General features: G+C 40.8%; 1 protein-coding gene across 5 annotated transcripts in view; it reads right to left on the bottom strand.

Annotated features, from left to right (window-relative positions):
* EDEM3 (ER degradation enhancing alpha-mannosidase like protein 3) overlaps positions 1-18,502 on the bottom strand; it is a 53,614-nt gene extending 35,112 nt beyond the window's left edge. For 4 of the 5 annotated variants that reach the window (XM_053658277.1, XM_053658270.1, XM_053658272.1 and 1 more), the window contains exons 1-6: positions 18,131-18,502; positions 13,926-13,971; positions 3,183-3,283; positions 2,621-2,660; positions 2,011-2,123; positions 869-1,022 (exon numbers count right to left, since the gene is read on the bottom strand). In XM_053658277.1, the coding sequence (XP_053514252.1) occupies positions 869-1,022; positions 2,011-2,123; positions 2,621-2,660; positions 3,183-3,283; positions 13,926-13,971; positions 18,131-18,291 (615 nt within the window). In that variant the 5' untranslated portion in view covers positions 18,292-18,502. Of the gene's footprint in view, positions 1-868; positions 1,023-2,010; positions 2,124-2,620; positions 2,661-3,182; positions 3,309-13,925; positions 13,972-18,130 lie in introns of all 5 variants that reach the window. The other variant, XM_053658279.1, reaches the window with a different exon arrangement.
* Between the last annotated feature and the right edge of the window lie 5,676 nt (positions 18,503-24,178).

Below are 24,178 nucleotides of genomic sequence, written 5' to 3' on the forward strand. Positions count from 1 at the left end.
TACAATAGCTTCAGAATGAAATTATATCACTTTTAACTTGTGTAGTAGCAACAAGACATGAAAAAATAGGCCTGGTAATGGCTGAGGTCTGTCTGGAATAAGAGAGAGAAAGTAATAGTGTTGATGAAGGATGAAATAAATCAGAAGAGTTCTTTCTATCTTCAATGGCTTCTTTCCCTCCACTTTAAACATAACCTTTTTTTCTTGGGGGGAAAAACATAAAACTCCTTCAAATGATTCTGCTGCCAACTCTCTTTAACGGAGAAGAAATCTCAAAACCAATGGTTCTGCACTTCCACTGCCCAAACGCTTCTTTCCCCTGGACTCTACCTACCACTTCACTTCTTCAAGGCTCTCTCTGCACATAGCGCTCATGTTTTCTAGAACATCTCCTCTCAAAGCCTTCTGGTTATGATTTTCTGACACCTTGCACGACTTTGTGGTTCTCCTCCTCCGTCTCTGCTCTCTCTGCTCATGGCTCTGCTTCCTCCTCGGTCCCCTCCATCCGGTGTCCTTCACTATCCTCTCCTCTGGACAGGCCACACCTGCTCTCACTGCTTCAGCTGTACCTTCTGCACAGGTCATTCCGTGCCCAAACTGCAGTCGGCACAGTTTCCTCCTTCGATGGCACAATCTAATGTGTCATGAGTGACCCATGAAAGGCTTAAAACTCTTCTAAATTCTCACACCACTCAGATCCAAATTAGTTGAAATGTCATATAAACTTGTTATCTGGCTATGGGGCCCTTTCCTTCAGCCTCGAGCCGGTGAGAAACAATGGCTCCAATCACAAAAATTCATGATTGGTTTTTACCTTAAACAGCAAAGGAAGCATCGAAACGCTTCTGAGTTTCTCCAAATTACTTACTCGTGGATAAGGCAGGCCACTGGTGGTGTTGAAGGCTGGTAAGAGTTTGTAACCCAGCTGCGTGGCCATCTGCAGGAGTTCATCGCTGTACCACTGCATGTGCTCGCCCTTCTCTCTCAGCATGATGGCCAGCGAGTGGCCCCCCAGAAGGCCCCTGCAATCACAGAGGGAGACGTCGTCGGCACCTACGGCGCCTGCGAGTCACCGCCCACACGGACGCAGGCGTCCTGTCAACCTCACACACGCAGGGAAAGGGCACAGAAGAACTTAATTTTTTACTTAAGTCTGGCTTCTCATTTACGGCAAACCTCTATATTGGGTAAGCAAGTACAAAAAAGAATACGGATGCTGTACCTGTTGTAAAGGGTTTGTATTTTGTAAAACCTTAAGTTTTCCTAAAGAAAAGAACGTCAAAGAAGCCACTTATTTCAACAAATTTGAAAATTTTAATCTTAACACAATTTAAAGTTAACTAATTTAATTATACCATCATGAAAGCTTTAATTCTTAGTGTAACATTAAAAAAATAAAAAACAACCCCCACTAACATTAAATGTAACAAACTCTGAAAAGCTACATAACTGTTTCTTAAATTTTTTAATTAAAAAAAATTATTTCTTAAATTTAACTGAAGAATAGACTCACCTTGACAAAAGGAAATGAATTACAATAACACAAGAGTAACCTTACTAAATATAAAAATTAATAATGTTGAAGTTTGAGTTAATAAATCCTACAATTCTATATTTTTATATGTTGCAAGAGTACTTCAAATTGTGTAGTCCTATAAATTTACTTTCATTTGGCTTGAAGAGGTGCTAGCAAAGGTTAGCAAACCACATTGCTAGTGAGAAACCTGTACTGTGGCTAATATGAGAATGTTCCACCTATGGTCCTTTCTTAACAATACACAAAAATCAAAGGGACTACCTTTGATTTGAGTCTGCAACTTTTTCCAAAACCTGCTGCTGCCTGATCCTGATTTAATGCAGGGCCTCCCGAGAGCCTCTGTTCATAAATATCCCACCTTTCATCATTTAAAAATAGGAACTGTCTTGCTTTACTCATGAGCATCGGGAAATAAACACTATACCCTAAGCCTGTCTGTTACTAGAGGTATAGCCTCGTGTCTTCGCACTTACCCGAGAACTCTGATGTTTGTTTCAAAGACCGACACGACTACATCATTATCTAAATTGACATCGCTTAAAACTTTCCTTACTGCATCTTCGAACTCTTTCGTTTTATTTAATACCTAGAAGAAAGTAAGAAAATAAACCATTAAAAGTAGTTTTCCTTTCCTTGACTGTTTCGTCTTAACATTTGATAATATTTTGTAGTGCTTTTCTTCACTTCATTTGACACGTTCACTAAAAATTCTACTTAGAAAACATTCCACAAGAATACCTGAGTAAAATGCCAGTAAAATTCAGGGTATGCCCCAAGTAAAAGATAATATGCAACCCGATTTTAAATTGACTGCTTTCCCTTCTCAATCTCAGAGTCCAATAAATTGCGCAGCAACAACCTCCCTGATTAAGGTGCCATCATATAAGCTGACACACCCATAAATTATTCAAGTATCTCCATGATTCTACATAATTTCACTTGGCAATCACATGACATCATTCATTCCATAGTGTGAAGGATTTATTTAGAAGCAAAGATCGAAGGCTTTTCAGAATTTCAGACTTACTATGTGTATATTATGAAATTTATAAAGTCAGTCAATTCGAGAAGAATTAAACCTACCACAAGAGTGTCCAAAGAATCGATCAGTGTCAGGGAAAACCTAAAAAACAAGTATAATGAGATACAAAACATTAGAATTCTGAGTATTTCATCTCTGAATGCACAGGCAGGCGTAAGTATACCCCACGGACTGGCAGTCCCTGTTCACCAGTACTCTACGCATCGATAGCACAATGGAACCCAAAAAGCACTGGAAGGACCTGAAAAGCCTTAACGCTACATTTATTTTCAGTTCCACACCCTTCAAAATGAATAGAAATATTCATCAGCTCTTTTCAGAGCAAAGAAAAACATTAAAGCCTCAAACCTTGTAACGTGTCAATGGCTTTACATACATGTTAAAAGTGATGTTCATCTTACTTCAACAACTCAACTTTCCACTGATCAAAGAGCCAAACTGATGTTTTTACAAAAGCTAACACAGGGAACAAGGAAACCTCATGTAACATTAAAGCAGTCCTTGAAATTCAAGCAATCCCCAGGAATACTACTGTCGACTGCCTCTAAGAGCCCCAGGCTTGGGGACTTGGTGACGCCACCCCAGCCCTGTGTTGACACTCACTTGCCCAGGGCATCATCCACATCACCCCGACTGGGCTCCTGGCCTCTGACACGACCTCTGCAGGTTAAAGGCATGAGTTCATCGGCTGGGTAGGCGTGTTCCTGCAAGGAGAATCTGAGTGAGTCACTAGGAAAGTAAGAGAAAACACGCATCACTTAAAGAACGTAATTTTTTCACAGTCATTTTTTTAAGAGTATAATAAAGGTCAAAAATATTCTACTATCCTTATGGTCTATTGAATCTTTTTTTCTTTACAAAAAAAATTTAGTTGTAAATGTAATACATGCTTGAAAAAAATATATAAGAAAATATTTCTTTAAAATCTCATAATTAGCACTGGCCAGTGTGGCTCTTTTGGTAGGAACACTGTCCTGCAGACCAAAGGGTCATGGGTTCAATTCCCAGTCAGGGCACATACCCAGGTTGTGGGTTTGATCCCCAGTCGGGGCACATACCAGAAGGCAGGGACTTGATGTTTCTTTCTCACATCAATGTTTCTCTCTCCCCCCCTTTCCTCTCTTTAAAAGCAATGAAAAAATGTCCTCAGGTGAGGATAAAGAAATGAAATGAAATGAAAAATCTGGTAATCTGCTTCCCCTCCACCCAACCTCACTCTCCAGAGAGAACTACTGTTAAGACTGGAGTTTATCCTCCCAGATTTATCAGCACATATCAAAATACATGAGCACATGTCACTTTGCAATTTTATTCACAATCGGTGTGCCTGTCATACGAACACAACGCTCCACAATCTGTTTACTTAAGTCACGGTTTTCCTACGAGAATTCTATACTCCTCGGTACTCGTCGGCTTCAGAACTCGCCAAACCTGTACTCGTCACATTTTGATAAGAAAAAAACTCTCCCGCTCGGCGCTTGCTCGGGACGCGTCGCACTTGTAGAACTAGCACGAGTCAGGACACCACCACAAGAGAAAACGCTTCACCGCTCGGTGCTCGGTTTCGGCACCGTCCGCAGTTCCCGGACAGTTTAACTGGCGCCGCAGTGCCGCTCCAGCTGCAGGGTCACACTGCTGCGCAGGCTGATGTGACCGAGTACGTGTGTTGCAAGCACTGTTCCGGACACTTCAGTTCATTTCACTGTCACACAACCCTCCAAAACAGATTCAAGTACCTCTATTCTATAGACAAGAAAACCGAGGCCCAGAGGAGGGAAGTGAGCCCACGGCATGCAAAGAGCAAAGGAAAGATCCAGAATTCAAACCTGACCACCTGACTCCGGAGTGTCCACGCTGCGCAGTGCCTTCTCCTCACAGTCCAAAGTACGGACATGCTCGAGTTTATTTATTCCTCTACTGATAAACTCGTAGGCTGAACTCAGTTTTTCACTACATCAACAACACTGCAATAAACCTCTATATGCATATATATTTTGCACATATGCTTGTACTGCTATGGATTAAATCCTTAGGAACAGACCCAATGGGTCAAAGGTGTAGATATATAATTTTTGGTAGCTACTATCAAACTGAAGACATCAATTTATACTCTTTCTCGTCCCTCTCATACTGTGCAGCCATATGAGTCTTAAAGTTCAGCAAAAATATTCTTGATTTCCTGTCCAACTCTAACTTACTACCTGTTATTACACTCAATTACGTAATCCCAAACTCCCAGCACATCAGCCGCAGAAAACTAGAATTGAAGGCAAAAACACTGAACAGGCGGTCAACAGAAAGGAAAAGACACACCCCCCCCACATAATCCAAATAATTGAAGTAGGCTAAAGAATACAAAAAGCAGTAAAGATTGCAACACCTTAGGTATTTTAAAAACTTCAGTGCTCTGTAATAATTCATTTCCTAATTAAAAGATTCCAGGCAACAAATGTTTTGATATAATTAGAATCCACATGGAACTATTAAATTTTGAATTGAATATTTTGCCATTTTAATTATCACAGATTTTCAGTATAAATTAATAATTATTTTAACATGCATCTTTTACATGTCAAGTTGCTACTTTTTCGGTGTTAATTCCAATAGCACTATGACTCCCAGAACACCCACTATTTCCACTGCTCTGTAGTTTTGTATTTAACACAGAGAAAAACACTGAGAATTAATTCAAGAAAAGTCATATTTTTTAAACTTGCTGATGTGTTTTGAAAGATAGCATTCAGATGTTAATTTGATTTTTTGAAGTTCCTTTAAAATCCAGAGTTGCTGAAGCCACTGTTGAGAAAGCTGCATGCTGCTATTTTGGGGGTTTTGCAACACACACACCCAGACGGGCGGCAATGCCGCCATTACATATGAAACGCCAACCCTGAGCTTATCCAGATAAGAAACATATTAACAGCAACTGCAAAGCAGAATAATCAAATCAGGGGGTTTTGAACCAAGGTGTAAAAATACTTCATGTTCCTGTTTCAAGATTAAGAATAAAAAGGAAACCACAGCCTTTTCTTTGGGTTAACCACAAATCGAACTGCAGTTGGTTTGCATAAATGCAGAATAATGCATACGTGGCAAACAAACAGCCATATTATGCTCCAAACACTCTGGCTCTCTGAGGTGCAGTAACACTTTCTCTTCACGAGGCAATGCCAGAACTAGGGGTAATTCACACTGCTACGACTCAGAGCCATGAAGAGCACTTAATAATTATCACTCAGGAACAAAACTCAGGTGGTAAGGATTCAAAATGAACTAAATAGAAAGTGCGCCTTGCTAAAAGCAAGACAGAAAACAAAACAAAACATGGTAGACTCTTCACATTAGATTCTCAGTCTACTAGCATTTTGAAGCAATAAAACTCCGTCTGAAAACAAGTCAAAGCAGCCTCAAAAACTGACTTTTCGTAACACCGACACCAAAACTATGCAAAGGGGAGAGACTTTATTCTACTAACAATAATAAAACCAAAGCATTATTTATTAAAGTGACTAAAAATATCAAATCTATTTCATTTCCAATAAACTTATGTACATTTTTAAATGTTTTATTCTAGATCAATAAGGACCTCCCTCCTTGAGGCAGATAAGGTATTCCCTCCTGAAATAAACACTAAACAATATTTAACAAACCATCTATCACCCACCAATCGCACATGCTAATTAATGAGTGAACCTGCATAATTTACCAGTTACCTTTCATTCCAGGTCAAATTTCTCTATTCCCTTTTGTTCACTACTTCTATCCACTTAACAAACTATTTTTCAGGTTTAAGACTGCATTTATTTGAATTGGATCAATGATAATTATTGTATCAACCTTATGAAATGCTATTTGAAAGAGATGATAATAAGTAATAAAGTTATAATGAAATGAAGTCCTGGGATTAACAGATTTTTTCAGGAAGATTACATTGACAGATGCAGAAAACGCACTTGACAAAATTCAACAGTCTGTAATGATGCAAATTATCAGCCAACGAGACACAGAAAGGAACTTAATCTAGTTCGGGGCATCTAGGAAAACCGACGGCTAACATCACACTTACTATATTGTGAAAGGAAACCGCTTTTTCCCCAAGATCGGGAGTAAAGCCAGGATTTTATGTCTTTTCCACATAATACTAAAAGTCCTAAGCACTGCAAGAAGAAGAAACAAAAGGTTAACAACTGAAAAGGAAGAAGGAAAAGTCTCTGTTTGTAGAGGACATGACTGACCATGTGGAGAATTCTGAGGAATCTACTGCCAAAAGCTACTAGAAATAATAAGTGAGTTCAGCAAGACTGCAGAATACAGAGCTGACAGGTAAAAACGTTTTTTATTTCTGTATAATGTTGATGGACAACTGGAAATTAAAATGTCAAAAAGCTGCAATTTATAACATTAAAAATATAAAATATTTATGCATAAATTTAACAAAAGATGTGCAAGTCTGTATAATGAACACTACAAAACATGCTGACATGAGCTAAATGGACAGAGACACCGTGTTGGATTGGAAGACTCGAAATTGCCAAGCTGTTCTCCCAAAGTTGATCTACAGAGTGAACGCAACCCAAATCAATGGCTCGACACTTTTTTTTTTTTAGAACTTGACTCTATGATCTAAAATTTACATGAAAATGCGGAGAATCTAACATATTCTAAACAATTTTTAAAAGAACAAAGCTGAAAGACTTAGTATCACATTTAAGACACTGTGAGACTGGTGTACAAATAAATATTTAGATCAATGGAGGAAAAAATACAGAGTCTAGAAACACACCCAAGCATTTAAGGTTAACTGATTTCACACAGGTGCCAAAGTAATTCAGCGTGGAAACGGTATTCTTTTCAACAAACAATGCTGGAACAATTGGACAGCCACACAGAAAAAAAATACATATAAATCAACTTTTACTTTACACCACATACAAACATAACTTAAAATGGGTGAGAGAGCTAAATAAACAAACTGAAGTTACAAACACCTAGAAGGAAACAGGAAAATCTTTATGGCTCTGGGCTAGGCAAATATTATTTAGGTCGGCTATAAAAGATATGAAGCATAAAAGAACAAAGGGTAAATGGGACTTGGTCACAATTGAAAACATTTGCATTTCAAGTGACTGGTAAGAAAATTAAAAGGCAAAGCATAGACTAGGGGTGAGGAATGAGCAAAAGTACAGTTGTTAAGTACGTAAAACAGTTTATTCTTGTATCATTATTTATTAACCATTGAGTTATTATTTATTATGATTAACCTACTTTTGCCCACCCCTGTATATGTGATACAGGACTGACATCCAGAATATACAACTCTTACGACTCAGTAGAACCAGGACAAATGACTTGATTTTAAAATGGGTAACAGATTTGAACACACACCTAAAAAAAAAAAAAAAAGATATACAAAGCACATGGAAAGATTTTCAACATCCTTAGTCATCAGAAAAATTAATTAAAATCATAACAAATCATTCCTATACACTCACTACAATGACTAAAATTAAAAGACTGAAAACGCCAAGCGTTGGAGAGGTTGTGGAGTAAATGAAACTCTTAAGACTCTGCTGGTGGGGAACGCAAACTGCAGCAGCCACTTTAGAAAAGTCCGCAGTTCCTTATAAACTTAAACTTACCCTTCCCATATGACCCAGCAAGCCCATTCCTGGGTGGGAAATACATGAAAATGTGCCTACACAAAAATTCACACTCACGGGTTCACAGTCTTTTTAATAACAGCCAAAGACCAGAAACAAGCCCAAAATGCATCAAGTGTTGAATGGATAAGCAAATTGTATTCTATCAAATCAACTAAACACTCCTGCGAAAAACAGAGAAGTGACAATATATCCAACAACACGGATAAATCTCAAAAGCATCGTGCTAACCACAGAATCCGAACGGAAAGAGCACATACACTATGGTGGCAATTATATGACATCCCGGAAAAGGGAAAGTTGCGGTGACAAAAAAGCAGGTCACAGAGGGGCTGGAGGTTGGTTGGGGGTGGGGTGGGGTGGACACGTGACTAAAAGGAGGACCAGGGAGCTTTTTGGGGTGGTGGAAATGCTCTATTAACACATCTGTGAGAGTAAACAACGGCATACAATGGTCAAAGTCAGCACTTAAAATCAGAAAATTCTTCTCTGTGAACTATACCTAATTAAGCAGAAAGATTTGGTTCTACTGAGTTATATGGAGTATCAGAGTGTGACGATAAAACATTATGAAAGGATACTACATAATTTCTTTTTAAAAATTTTACTTATTTATTTTTAGAGAGAGGGGAAGGGAGGGAGAAAGAGAGGGAGAGAAACACCGATGTTTGAGAGAAACATCATCGATGGGCTGCCTCTCGTACACCCCCAGCTAGAAACCTGGCCCGCAACCCAGGCATGTGCCCTGACAGAGAATCGACCCAGCGACCCCTGGGTCACAGGCGGGCACTCAATCCACTGAGCCACACCAGCCAGAGCCAGATTTTCTTATGTCATTTTCATGGTGTTCTAGAAGTACAGGCCAAGGAACAAGGAACAATGGTTAACAAAAAGTAGTCCCACAATCATCTGCACACAAAAAAATGACAAATTTTTATCTTCCCTCCTCTGAGTCATCAATACCACTTCTAGACTACTTTATTTACAGGATTACTCCTTTTAATGAACAAGCTATCAAAAGAAAGCATTAGGTACAGATTTTCAAATGGGGAATATGAAAAAGTTCTGGAGACAGTCATGGTTGTGTAACGTGAATGTACTAAATGCTATATAAAACTGTACACTTAAAAATGATTTAAATGGCAAATTTTGTTATGAACATTTTACTACAATAAAAATGTTTTAAAATAAACATTAGGAGGAAAAAAGTAGTTCTAAGAAGATGCACACAAATCCATAAAGAAGACACACTTTAGAACGGTTCCTTTGGCTTGAATGACGAAAAGACTCATCCGTTTCTGTAGAAGCGGCTGGTAGGCACAATTCTCTAGTTAAAGGGAAGTGTGCTTGCTCCTTCAGAGTCCTTTTGAAACGTTCAGAGCTCCACTGAGTCCAGCTTTCGTTCACCATGGTTTGACCATGCCGCCTGCAGCGGACAGGGAAAATGCTGGAGGACAGGGACCAGACCAGAGCCCAGCTCCAGCACGGGTCTGCAGCTGGGAGCCTCGATGCACATCCTCCCGCGTCTAAATTGATCTGCAGGCTGACCTCAGCACAAACGCTGAAAACAGGCGAACAGAAGACCTAAAATGCCTGTAGTCTGGGGTTAAGGCAGAGCACACAAAGACTGCCAAAACAATCTGATTCCATGTTATTTAGGGAAAAGAGAAAGCCATCTGTGCAATTCACTGGGAATAAACTGCAGGCTGACTGGGGCTAGAGACTTGTTAAACATAGCTGTTCTAATGTCGATGTATATGCCCATCACAGATAAAATCAGAAAACTCCTGGATGGCAGAGACGTAGCAATCTACCTAAGGCTGGCAGAGCGCCACCATTTCTGGGGAACCGTGTTAACAGAAGCTGGGGAACCAAAAAGGAAAAAAAACACCCTCAAAAAGCACATGCCTAGAACAGGGAAGGACATGTACATTTTAAGGAAGTTCTATGTACGATCTGGGGAATGAGCTGCTGAATTTTAAGAGGCAATTTCCACCTCGGGCAGAGAATGAACCGTGACAGCAGTGGTCAGTGGCAGCAGTGAAGTCACCCAGTGCTTCCTACTCGCCGGACACTGGTGTGAAGCACTTACAATGTCGAACCCTTACGACAACCCTGTGAGGCGGGCATTTCAGAAAGATGCGGCCCAGCTGGGAGGCGGCAGGGCCACTGCCAGCTGTCCTGGTCCGTGTCCAGAGTTCTTGCTCTTAGTCATATTCCATTGCCTGCCTTTGGAAAATAGCACTGTTCTCCTGGGAACCAGGAAGGTAAAAACGATCTACTCTCATTGTAGACTGGACTGGAGAGTAATATTAAAAAAACTAGTGAAAAATGAAAAGCTGTCAGCATTTACTAAAAGCCCACCATGTGCCAGGCAGGTTGGCATTTTAGCACAGTGGGCAACTGACTATTAAAAATCAAATTAAATTTAAAGCTTATATATCCTCCAATTTACCACAAACATATTTTTAATAATTTATAAAATGATTTCCTTGCATTTAAAAGGCAAAGACATATCACAATAATCAAATGCACAAAATTAAGCACTATTTCATTGAATCTTCACAAGAATTCAATTCAGTGCTCTCGAAAAAAAATAATAACTTAGTAAGTATTTACATACCAGACATGGTGCTAGACACAGAACATATAAAAGGTGAAGTTATTAATATTAAATAAGTGTCCCTGTTTCCAAAAATCTTGTATCTGTAATCTTACACCCTCTATGACCATCCCCATTTTCCACAGAATAGCACTGCTCAGGGTTACATGACCTATGCAGGGTCCAGGCTGCGAAACCACCGAGGTGGGACTGGAACTCAAACCCATCTCACCCCGAAACCCACGCACTTTTACTCTAGAGCACTGCCGAGGGTAAGAACTAGAAAGAAATTTCCACTGACTTCAAATAACAAATACGGGGCACCTACTCCGTGTTTAATATTTTAGAACTATTTCATGTTAGCTGAGAACATGGAAAGGGGAAGCGTAAATTCTAGACTAAATCTTGGGTTACAAAACTCACATAAAATGGGCATAATACAAGTACACTGAGGGTCACACTTGTTGTAAAGCAGGTGAACGTTTTAAAATAAGTATTGCACCAACTGCAGACGGGTGTCCCTCTACCAGGAAAAAAGAGGGGAGGATTAATTCTGGTAGTTCGCAGTCTTTGGAGCCAAAATTCCTCTCCTTTAGGTCTTGTAAGTGAGTAGTTGTAATAGGAAGGTACCCAGCCAGGGTCCAGTAAGTAGAAATTGGAAAAGGAGGTCCTCTCGGGAGTTCCCTCAACACCTGCTCTGTCACAAACCCATTCGTTAACTGCATTCTATAATAGGAAAAGTGTATATATATATATTTTTTAAATTTTTATTTCTTCATTTTTAGAGAGAGGGGAAGGGAAGAAGAAAGAGAGGGAGAGAAACATCAATGCATGGTTGCCTCTCACATGCCCCTCAATGGGGACCTGGCCTGCAATCCAGGCACGTGCCCCGACTGGGAGTAGAACCAGCAACCCTTTGATTCTCAGGCCAGCACTCAAGCCGCTGAGCCACACTTGCCAAGGCAGAAAAATTATATTGATAAACCTTTCTGCTGTTTACCTAGTAAGTGACAAGGTATTAAAGATACTGTGCTTTATTTAAAAAAAGATCCTCTTCACAGTGGGATGTATTGAACTGATGTAGCTATATAGCATTTCATTTAACTTTGGATCCAAAAGCAGGCATTTCTGAGATGGCTAAGATTGGAGGGTATAGCATGGACCCACTGGGCCACCTCAAAACCACTAGCTAAGACTTGTTAATGGGAGGGAGGTGGGGAGCATGGGGTGGGGTGGGCTGGGATGGGAGAAATAGAAAACTGTACTTAGCCCTGGCTGGTGCAGCTCAGTGGATTGAGTGCGGTCCTCAGAACCAGACAATGAAGGTTCGATTCCCAGCCAGGGCACATGCCTGGGTTGCAGGCCAGTTCCCTACAGGCCACTTCCCAGCAGGGGGCGCACAAAAGGCAACCATACATTGATGTTTCTCTCTCTCCTTCCCTTCCCCTCTAAAGATAAATAAATTTAAAAAAAGAAGGCAGCTCCATTTAAAAAAAAAAAAAAGAAAGAAAGAAAAGAAAACTGTACTTGAAAAAAATTTAATAAATTAAAAAAAAACAACTTGTTAGATTACGCTTTGCCCAAACTGAATTAATCGGGGATAAATGATTTCTTTATCCCTATGGGCACCAGGACCAACCATTGCCAGCTGCCCAGACACTGAAAATGAGGCTTCAAAACCTCTTGCTGTCCCCTCGGCACACAGAGCAGGCGAGCTGCCCCACAAGTACCACGCACCGCAGACGTGCTTTTTTAAATAAGTGATTCTGGAAAAAAAAATGAAGGAAATGGCTGAGATCCCACAAAATGAATTTAAGTCTGTGCTTTCAATATGGCTAAAAATACCTAAAACATCATCGCCATCATAGTCTAAAAACATTTATTAAGAAATCAGTACGTACTCTTAAAAATGTTCAATATAAAAGGGAATAAGGATCAACAAATGTGTTTAAAAAATACAAAAATGGAAAAAGTATATGTATTTGGATATTATAATGTTTCTACATGAAGATATTTGAGTAATACATAGTGAAAAATGAATTCACAAACTCACCTAAAAATATTTAAAAGCAAACTAAAGTTAGTTCTCTGTCAACTCTCTCCCAACTACATTTTTACAGGCCTTAGTCAAAAGAAAACATGCTGATATTTTAAGGAATAAAAACAAGGTCCTAAGCAGTAATTACCAGAATAACTTGATTGAAGTCATTACAAAATTACAAAGGAAATTTTCTTTTGAACTCTAAAATCTGCTTGCTAACTTATCTTTTTAAAAATAAAAAAAACAATTTTGCAGTTTAAGATCATTCTACTGAAGGGCAAGAAGCAGGGGGAGATCGGGGGCAGCTGTGGCACCTCCCCCCCAAGTCCCACGTGGGAAACCCTCCTCCTGGCCTCCCACCTTCCCTGTACCACGAGGGAATTACATTCATTGTGGCAAAAAACAAATAAATAAAATTTACCATTTTTAAGTGGAGCTTCAGCAAGTTTGAGTATATTAAGTGTTGTGCAAAAGACCTCCAGAACTTTTTCATCCTTTAAAGCTAAAACTGCTATTTCATCTCAAGCTAGCACGAAGACATTTTAAAACCGTGTGGATCAGAAAGCAAAATATATCCAAATCTAAGCCCAGCATGGGGACAGAACTGGGACAGAGAGTAGAGGTGCACAAAACAGTCTGTCTCTTTTAAGTAATGATTTTCTTTATAGAGTATATGAAACATTCTTGTACGTATATATTTTTTACTAAGAAAGTCATCTCTCTTAATGCCAGAGACAACAACATCTTGTGCATGTTTACGGCCACAACATCTAGCTACAGAAAGCACGCAATGAACACTGCTGACGGCATCAGAGGAAACTGTTTAGTTTCCTAATTTAACTCAACTTATTCTTACCTATTCAATAAACTGGTTCTCTAATGACCACTCCCAGGAACATTGTCAGTCTGTGTTTGCACTGATTTTCAAAAATTTAAGTTTAAAAAAAAAAGTGCTATTAATTCAGGTTTCAAAATTCCCAGGACTGTGCTCACACAATAATCTGTCCACACAAATGATATATAAAGATAAGCTTTCTACTTACCATATAGTTACCGTAAGCATGATCAAACATTTCCAGTACTTGATTCCTAATTTTAAAAGAGCAGAAATAGAAAAAAGTTAAGTATATTCTATTTATTCTACTTCCAAAAAGTAAATGTTCCTTTGCAAACACACAACAATAGAGAAATAATAATAATAATATTTACTTAGAAAGAGACAAAAGCAGAGTCAGGAAGTACATCAGCATTAGTCAATAAGCTTTCATGACCCACGCACAGCTTGAACAGACTATCAGTATTCCTTCCCAGCAATTCATGTAAAATTCATCTTAAAGTTTTCCCAAAGAAAATTGATGAATGATGCATGCCATGGATAAAGAAGGAAATCTGTTGCTGAAAAACAATTACCTCTTAACGAAATTATTTAACATCTGTTCTGAAAGGAAGACTATTGCTAGAATGCCCCCAGAAGAAATGACTATTGCTTATGGCAATGACTACTGCTTATAGCCAAAGACAGGCGTGGGTATGTGTATATATTGATATGAAACAACGATACTATCAAGCCTCCGCCTCTCCTCTTAAACTGGCTAAAATCACTAATGTCTAGTCTGTCACATTTTCAGAAGATACATTGATGATTTGATGGTGTACTCTCATCTCCTTTAAAAAAAACTGTCAAAAACCAAATAAAAGATATTCACCTCTAAAATGAGAAAACTTATCCTCAAAAACAAGATTTGCATGTTTTGGCTGTTTGTCAAAATCCCCAAACTGACTGTTGAAAATGGTGATTTCTGGTGCCCACACCAGATTTACTAAGTCAAACAGGCAAGGCTGGAACCAAGAAGTCAGCCTTCCATTAAATGCTCTCAAGTTTGGGGACTCGAGAACTATCGGAAAAACTGTAAAAGTTAATGTTATGGCTAAAGTTTCTCAATAATTAGGAAGGGAAAATATTTAATAATATCTTATTAACTCTTACTATTATTCCCAAGTTCCTCATGGTAAGAACTGAAGAAGTGTTATAGGAAATGACTGGGTGTACTTTTACTTTGCCTCTTGTTATATTGCAACTGTCAGTTTAAAAACTGGAACCATGGATGGTGAAATACTGGTAATAATGAAGCTAGCAAACAGAAAAGGACTAATTTCCAGATCCTACGGCCACGAAATCAAAACTCAAACTTCTGAACTGAATAAACTTAGTCCTGACAACTTTTTATATTAATTGTTCAGCGACACCTACTCACCAAAAACAAGACTTTATCCCTTCGCTAAAATGTAATTCTTTGTGTCTATATGTGTAATAAGATATGGATTGATTTATCTAAGAAAATTACCGAGTATCTTAAAGAATCCTTCAAGACATTTATTGCCTTACAAGTGATAAAGATCTCTCAAATCAGCCAATAAACCAAAAAATATATAAGAAATTAAAATTTCCCTTTCGGGCAATGACATCAATAAGTGATGTCATTTATTGTCATGTATAGGAATGCTTTTTCCTTCCCTGGAAGTAAAATACAAGACTGTTACCAAGACGCAGAAATTCCTGTGTCAATGGCGGTGCCTAGTCATATGTAGTACAGACAACATAAGCTTTAACCTGTTAACCCAACTTTGCGAGCATTCAATTTTCAAGACTATGAATATATTATGAATGCGTACAAGGACACATTATTTTTCAGTCCTTACAGTTATACAGCACATGATCAACAAATTCCACAACACATACTTCAAACTGAAGGCATTTAATGTTCAGTTAACCTTCTCTCTTACTTTATCATAAAAGTCATAACAAAGTCTATCTAAATACAGAATGGTAGGGTAATTCCTGTATTAAACAAAAAGTGTTTCTGTAAAGTTGTATATCTATTTCACAGAATGGATTAAAATATATTGGAAATCAGATCCATAGTTCAAAAATTAGGTCTTTCTTCATTTCTAAATAATTTCTGTAAGGCAGCTTTTTCTAAAGTTACACTGCCTGCCAACAAGCTACAGAAATTGGATTGTTTTATACTTCTTTTTAATGAAAAGGTGGTATTAACCGCTGTAACACTTAAAACACAAAAGCAAAAGGTAAGTTATTCCAGGAAGGAGAAGGCTACAGAGGACTAGGTAAATAATTCCAGGAACTATAAACTTCAAGCAACTATGCAATTGCTTGCTATTCTGGACAATTCCAGTCTTTATCGCCAGTTTGATTCCAGGGGAGGAGAAAGGGGGTGGGGCATTCTGCTTTCTATCATAAATCATTCTTAGGGATTTACAAATATCTTACACATAAACTTCATGAATCGAGGGTTCATTTGCTGAAAATTTCCAGAGGGAAAAGCAGTCAAGCAACTGTGTATTTGTAGTTTATAGCTCTAAACTCTTAATTCTACACTTAGCATATTATAAGGAAATGTAAATCAACAAGCCTAAGTTATTGTAACTTTCCTTTCACACACAATCTCAAAATTGATCTGAATCCCTTGGGTTTTTCCAGTTAAAAATTATCTTGGGTCAAAAGCGGCATATTCTTCAACTAGAAGATTTTAATAGAAGAGGGAGAAGGGGGAGGGGTAGACAAACAAGATACTTGAAGCTTCCTTCTCCAATTCTTATGGGTTTGAATACCAGGCTCTACCATTTAGTAGCTCAATGACTTTGAACAAGTCAACCCTGCGTCTCCATTCCCAAATCTGCAAAATGGGGATTACATCCAGCTTCATTAAAAAACAGGGCGGATTACAGAGATAACAGAAAGTGCCTGGCACCGAGTACAGTTTTCAGAAAGTTACCAGTGACACATTCAATTCAAAAGGGAAAATTAAAGATGCTTATTAAGAGTTTAGTGGTGATTTTGTTTTAATAGCTGATATTTGATCTTTTTTTCCACCAAGGTCTTTTATTGCTATTGTACTTAAAAATACAAGACTCTTGCAACAACATGAATAATAGGAATTATATAAAGTAAAACCTGATGATTTCACCTTACCTCCCAACCCCTGAAGGTAGTCAGTCGTCTTTCTATGTTTTTCTGAGCTTAGACAATTTCTTTCTTATTTTTTAAAAAAACATGGGAAGGTACTATACACATTATTATTCTATTTTTTTTGCTGCTGTTGGTCTTGGAATAATACATCCTGGATAGCCTTCCAATGAAGGCTACCTCCCCCTTAATGTCTGAATGTCATTCCATGATGTGGATACTCCAAGGAACAATTTTGTTCTTTCAAAATGTACAACCTTGTACACCTATCTCTATGTTAACAGTGCTTTTATTTCTATCGGATAGAGTCCTGGAGGTGGGATTACTGAGTCAAAGAGTACATACAATTTAAGTTTTAGCAGTTATAGCAAATCACTCCCACCAAGGTTTGCTTCTCACACCTCAACTAGCCAAGTGTTCTATCCATATGTTTTCTATGTATTGATCTGATGATCTAAAAAACCAGCTGTCTCATTGCTTTAAGATGCCTCTTTCACATTTATGTGGCTGAGTCACTTTTCATGTTTATTGATCATTTGCATTTCTTCTTGTATGAGTTAAATCTTCAAGCCCTTTGCCCATTTTCTACAGGTTCTTGGCTTTTTTTTTAATACATTCCTGGGACTTAGTGTACATTGGGAATATTGACTCCGAAATGCTGTAATTATAACTGATAAGATTATGACACTTTCAGACTGATAAAACTACTTGAAGTGAATAGGTATACTTAATTGTGGCTTTTGAAAACACCACCGACTATTGTTCTGTTATGAATAAGCAGTGCAAGAAACGGTAAAACGTGTCATGCCCAAGTGCCAATGACCCTCTTTCTCAATAACACGTGTAAACATTATTTCCTCAACTACTGTAATATCAGCAACATTTTCCCAACGGGAAGCTCACTTGTGCGAGGTATCTCATCATATCTCGCAGGACAAACAACTGCAGGATTCTCCCGCCCAGCAAGAGGGGCTGTAGCCCACTTCACGGGCCACTGACATGGCAGCCGCGTCGACACATCGCGGCTGCCTTCAAGGAACCTACACATGTCACCGACGGCCAAGGCGACACCCTTACAGTCCCCCGAGGTCGCAAAGCGGGCGGCGGCCCCCACCTCCCCGGAACCTGTCCACCCCTGGGGGTTCTCTGGAGGCCACAAACATCCCATCGCAAAGAGAGGCCACTAAATGCCTGGCTCGAAATGACAGGCACCTGTGGTCAGACACACAAGGAAACCCACCCCAGTCTGCCAAGCACCCTTACCCAAGCTTCTGTTTTTCCTCCCTACTCATGGGTGCGGCCCCAGCCGTCCACACGGACGTGGCCGTCACTAGGCACAGCGCGGCCGTCGTCGCCACCAGGCTCCATGGTGCTCGCTGGGGGACCACGGATCCACAGCCCCGGCCGCCACCGGCTTCGCTCATGGCCCCGCGGTTCCGCGCACGCGCAGCGGCTACGCCCGGCCGGTGGGACACATTGCCGGACGCGTGTGGCAAGAGGGCTGCGAGCCGTGCCGAGGGCGGGATGCGGAAGAGAGCGAGCTGTCGCTGTCGCCGTCGCCGGACGGTCTCTCGAAGCCACTTAGCCGGTCCCCAGCCAGCGCCGCCTGCACCCTCCGCCCTTCCAGCCGGAGCACCTCCCCCAGCTTTCCGGTGTCGTAGTCTAGGAAACCACCTCCCCAGGCGCTACTTCCGGGTAGGGCCGCGCCCTCTGAGCCTCTGGACCAATGGGGTCCGGATCGCGGAGGGGCTGGCTCCAGGGGCGGGAGGCCGCATTGGCCCGGAGACGTGAGACGTGGACAAAAGGCGGGACTGGGCAGGGCTCTGTCGCTTGGGCCCTCCTCCCAGCCGTGAACTTGGGGACCTGAAGACTACCGGTCCCAGCGTGCCCTGCTTCTTCCCCGGAGGTCCGACACCCCGACTCCGCCTAGTTGAGTTGTCACCCTGGGTGGGCACTCTGCGTCCTGGGTCGTTGGCCCTTGGAGGGTCACGGGGGGGGGGGGGGTCCTAGGATCCGCCTTTGCCCGGGTCTCTGCTGCCAGCCCTTCTGTGAGGGAGCTGGCCAGCTCTTTATCGGTCTTGCCGGGAATGACGTTTCCCCGACGGCTGGCAGGACGAGGCACAACTGTCCCTGGTCAGTGCCACACACTTTAGGGAATAGCATTGTTTGGAGTGATCCTCTGCCCTCAGGGAGATTATAAAACAGAAACAGCAATAAAGAATTGAGCCTTCCACCGCAGTTTGCCAAGAATTTTACTTGCAGTCTCTCATGCACTCTTCCCAACTGTGATAGCTAAGACCATCTGCAACTTGCAAATGAGGAAGCTCAGGCTAGGGAAGTTGGGGAACAAGCCCTTGTCACATTGCTAGGTTAGATCGGAGTCCAGCCAGCCTTATGAGCCTGGGAGCCCTTGCATGTAACCACGGTGTAATACCACAAGAGTGAAGAAGAGCATGTGAGGCTTCAGACTTGATTAATAACAATTATCTAAAAAGCTCACTGGAAGGAGAGTGGTGTGAGCTGCAGAGAAAGTTTAATGTAGGAGATTGGAACCTGCAATTTATTTTTGGTGACAGAGTCCCGTGTTAACTACTTGTAAAGTGAGGAGTAGGCTCCCCTTGAGAAACCACTTTGTTTTTAATGTGTGATAATTCAATAGGTATGTGCAGAGTTTGGGATCTTGGAGGTGAGTTCTGTGACCGCAAGAAATTGCTTACTCACCCCCTCAGCCGCATTCAGCTCTCTTTTTGGAAACTTGTATTCCCTGAATTCAGTCACCTTGCATCATCCACTTCCCTCTGGGACTGATGACACCAGTGACTCCTCTTCCTTCCCTGCCTCTCTTCCCTGCATGTTAAAGTTTTCTTTTTGTCTCCCCCCGCCCTTTATACTCTCTGTTCCTTGGTAAGATCTTGCACTCATGTGGATTCAACTGTCATATCCTTGCGGTTGATTTCTAAATCAGTATCAGTCCTGACCTCTAGACACACATCTCCACCTCCCTAGTAGAAATTCCCTTCTGTCTGGCCCAAGGGTGGCTCAAGGGTTACGGGTTCACTTGGTGAAATGAATGCATCAGAATCATCTCCAACTCATCTTCCTCCTTCGTGGTTCATGCCCCATCCATTGCCAAATTCGATAGATTCTACTCCTGTGATCACTGCCTTTCTTTTCACTCCTACTTCTGCTCAGTCCCAAGCTCCATCACCTCTTTCCTGAACCATAGCAACAGCCTCCTAAATTATTTCCCTGCCAACCTACTTTTCTGTATGTTGCTACCTGAGTTAGCATTCTAGGACAACTGTAAACCCTCTGCACACATCGTCTCCCTTCTACCCCTGCCCTGCCCTAGACCCCGATACTATAACTAGTAGGTTCTCATATCTTTTCTGTGCCTTTGCTCTTACTATCCCCTCATCATCCTGCCATCTTTGTATAACACTCTCCACCCATTAAGTCTCAGGCTCCATCTCCAAAAAACCCCTCCAAAACGTCCAATCCTTACAAGTCATCCCTGGCCCCTCTTCTTCCATTGCGCTCTGTGTGTATTATTGTTTTTCAGTCAGCCAGGTCCACTACAGTGTGACTGTTTGGAGGGTATTGACGTTAGCTTATTTATATGTCTGTTCAAGAACTCAGCTCTGTGCCTCTCCTGTTACAGATTCTCAATAAGTGTTGGATATACTTGTTTCCTTATTCCTTCAGTTCCCTTATCTACTTACCATGGAGGTTGTGAAAACCCATGAGGTCATTGCTGTACAATATTTAATTTAGCCCTTCTTATGGACCTGAACCCTATGTTGGTTCCACCCTGGATCCTCTTTGGCAGCTTTAATGATGAAGTTAGCTAAATAAATAACGCCTGTGAATCGTTCTGGGTCCTGGCATAGAGAACAGGACGAGCTGAAGGTCAACACCCATCATCCAGTATTTGAAAACTCGGAACAAAGGGAACAGCAAAATCATCAGTGACCTTTAATACTGGCCTTTCATGTGTAGAATTTTCTCTTTTTTTTCCTCCTTGGCCTATTTGTTTGTTTTCAAACTAACACTGCATTTTAAAAATGCATAATGAGAACCTAGAATATGTTCTTTGTTGACTTGCTAAATCATGAGCATCTTTTGCTCCCTTACTGAAATTCAGTTTCTAGCCAATGATTGAGTCTATTTCTTCCTGATCTCTGCAAACCCCTGAGAGGGAAGGTTGGGGCGGCAGTTTGTCATATCTGAAGTAGAACCCCTGGAAGTGAAAGAAAATATATATTTGCACAGCACATTTCAAAAGAGAATCCATTTTAACCCCTTCATGGCAAAAATAGAAATTCTCAGCTAATGGGCAGCTTGCAGACACTGGGGAAAAATTTACATTCATTATTTAAAAACCAACACACATTGTTTTAGAACCTTCACGCTTAGTGATGAAAAGGATATCGGAGTTACACAAGAGAGCCCTTGGCGTGTCACGCAGGGGGAGAAACACTTGTGCGAAGCATTAAGGAGAAGGGGGATAAGGACTTTTAAAGAATATGGACAAGATTTTAGATGAGGAAGGCTCATTAAAAACGACAAGAAATAAGAGTCGTTAATAAGATGCCCTTTAACCAGTTAAGAGTTTGTTTGCTCGGCCTTGTGGCTTTATGTAAATACGCATGCTCACCTGGTGTTCTCTTTGTTTACTTGCCTGGTCGGACCTGGAGTTAGGGAGGGGAGGGAATCCTGGTTAGAATCCTATGGGTTCGCAAACAAGGGATAGTCTCCACTTTAATACTGTGACTCAGACAGAGTCCCAGGAGGCTGCACCAGCTGTGTGACACTGACAATGGAGCAGCAGTTGCCCCTAAATGATTTGAATTCTTTAATACGACAGATCTGTTTACTCCTAAACTCTGGTGTGGAATTTGGGAGTGGTGATTTTGTCATTCTTCAAATCACTCTTCCTATTATATGATAGTGTCTGGCATTCACAGAACACTTTTCTTTTTGAGAACCCGATCTTGCAAACATTAAAAAAAAAAAAAAAGACAGTACTTATTCTACATTCACAGCTTGAGACTGTAAGGCGCTGGAAAGAGTACTTCATAAAAAAGGTACTCGGGGAGTGTTGTAGACTGACTCCATGCCTGGCTGTCTGCTTGATTTCTCCAAATGCAAAGAAAAGAGAGTGGGAAGTTTGGGTGATTTACTACCCCTAATGATGTTTCCAGATCACGATTTGAGATCCTCAAAACCACTTCAGCTCCAGATTATTGTTTCATTTCTCTCAATAACACCCACACCAGCTCTCTCAGGCAAGAGATTTTGCTCCCGAGTCATGTTTAATGTCAAGCTCACTGCTGTCGTTGGGTCTGTCAGTTTGTAGCCATTTTCCATTATGTATCAGGAAAAAAAAAAAAAAAGGCAAGTGACGTGACTCTTCACAAGCTGGTTCCTCCTGCCCCTGGCCCCTCTCCGAAACCCTCATTTGGCACTATTCACACAGATTTTCCTTGACATGTCAGTCCAGGCACACAGATGTTAAGTCAGCCCCATTCAACGGCATCCACACAGGTAGCAGAGGTGGCCCGGTGGCCGAGAACAAGGGTTCCCAATCAGCTCTGCTTCTTCATAGCTATGTTATCTTAAGTAGCTTACTGAATTTCTTAGTGCCTTAGTTTCCTCATTTGTAAACAGGAACAAGAACACAGTGGGCCCTCTGTATCTCTGGGTTCTGCCTCCAGGGTTCAACCAACCTCGGACTGAACAGACTCCGTCACAAACTTACATTGTTGCTGGTGTGTGGTACATAGTTAGGCCTGTAATGGTTGCCTCTGTAGTGAACACGCACAGACTTTTTTCTTGACGTGATTCCCTAAACAATTCAGTACAACTATTTACGTAGCATTTACATTGCATTTGGTGGTAATAAGTAACCTGGAGATAATTTAAAGTAGACAGAAGAATGTGCTTGGATGTATATGCAAACACTATGCCATTTTACATGAGGGACGTGAGCATCTGCCGATTTGGGTGATCTGTGGGATCCCGGAGCCAATCCCCTAAGGATACCAAGGGACAGCTGGAGTACCTCACTCAGTGGGTTTTTTTTTTTAGAAAGATTAAATGGTTTAATTGTTGGAATACTTTCCTTACAGGGGTCTTGTCTAGATAATAAGATGTATGTAAAATATTTAGCAGTTTGAAAGGGCTCAATAAATAGCAGCTATCGATACTCTCATTATTATGGGCTAGAAAGTCAGGGTTGAAAGTAAGATTCCAGGGCCGATGCAGCTGCTCCCCAGCCCCCAGGGGCCTGGTTTTACTCTCAGTCCTGAATCTTTTTCATCACTGGAGCCATTTATTGGGTGGTGGTGCCACTCACCAAGATGGAAACCAGAGGATGAAGGGCAGTTGGGGAGAGGGGGATAGATGATGCGTTCAGTCGAGACCACAGAAAAGAAGATCAAAAAGCTGGGAATCGAACCAGAGAAAAGAGCCACAGAAGTCAAGGGTGAGAAATGTCCCGAGGGGCGTGGCCCGTGGTGTCCCAAGCTGCAGGAAGTTCAAATAAGATAAGAACCAAAGGTATTTATCTTACTTGCACATTCCCTCAGGGTGGGTTGTGTAAGTCCTGAATGCTCCGTAACTGTTGACAAGATAATTTAACCATTAAGCAATTTGGGGGGAGCAAAGTACAAGTAAAATGATATGTCAATGAAAGGATGAAGCAGATTTGCTCTTACATTAACAAATGAAACATGAAATTCGACAGTTCTTATGAGGCTACTTTATGAAGTCAGCCGAGCTACCCTTACACACAGGTAAATTGAGCAGCCACTCTCATGAAGGAATCGAAAAGGTGGTGTCTCTAGGCACCTTGGCATCCATTCTTCTGCTACATTACAATGCCTGAAACACTCATTATTCTGGAAGCTTACGCGTGTCCACTAGATAATGGTACCTGGGAGGGGGCCAGGTTAGCTGGCTAAAATGTTTGCAGAAATACCACGAACCGCCTGCTGTCATGGATTGTTAGTTTGAGATTAAAATAATGACTTTTGCTTTGCAACCCTTTTAAGTTTACAAAGGTTTCATAAACGCTGTAGCGTATCATTTAATAAATAGCAACAATTCCCTCGAGCAACTAGTCATGGAAGCCTTCTTTCTAAGTTAAAAAAAAAAAGGCCCTCTGTCTTTTAAAAAGATAGTCTCATATATAAAAATGCTTAAAAATAGACAAAAGGTTTGAATATAGCACAAATGATAGTGACAATAATAATAATAATAAACTCTTCATTATAACGGTATCATTACAGAACAGATAGGGGTAGTGAA

Source organism: Artibeus jamaicensis, unplaced genomic scaffold, assembly GCF_021234435.1.
Source record: "Artibeus jamaicensis isolate MK-2021 breed Jamaican fruit bat unplaced genomic scaffold, CSHL_Jam_final contig_2170, whole genome shotgun sequence".
Taxonomy (NCBI): domain Eukaryota; kingdom Metazoa; phylum Chordata; class Mammalia; order Chiroptera; family Phyllostomidae; genus Artibeus; species Artibeus jamaicensis.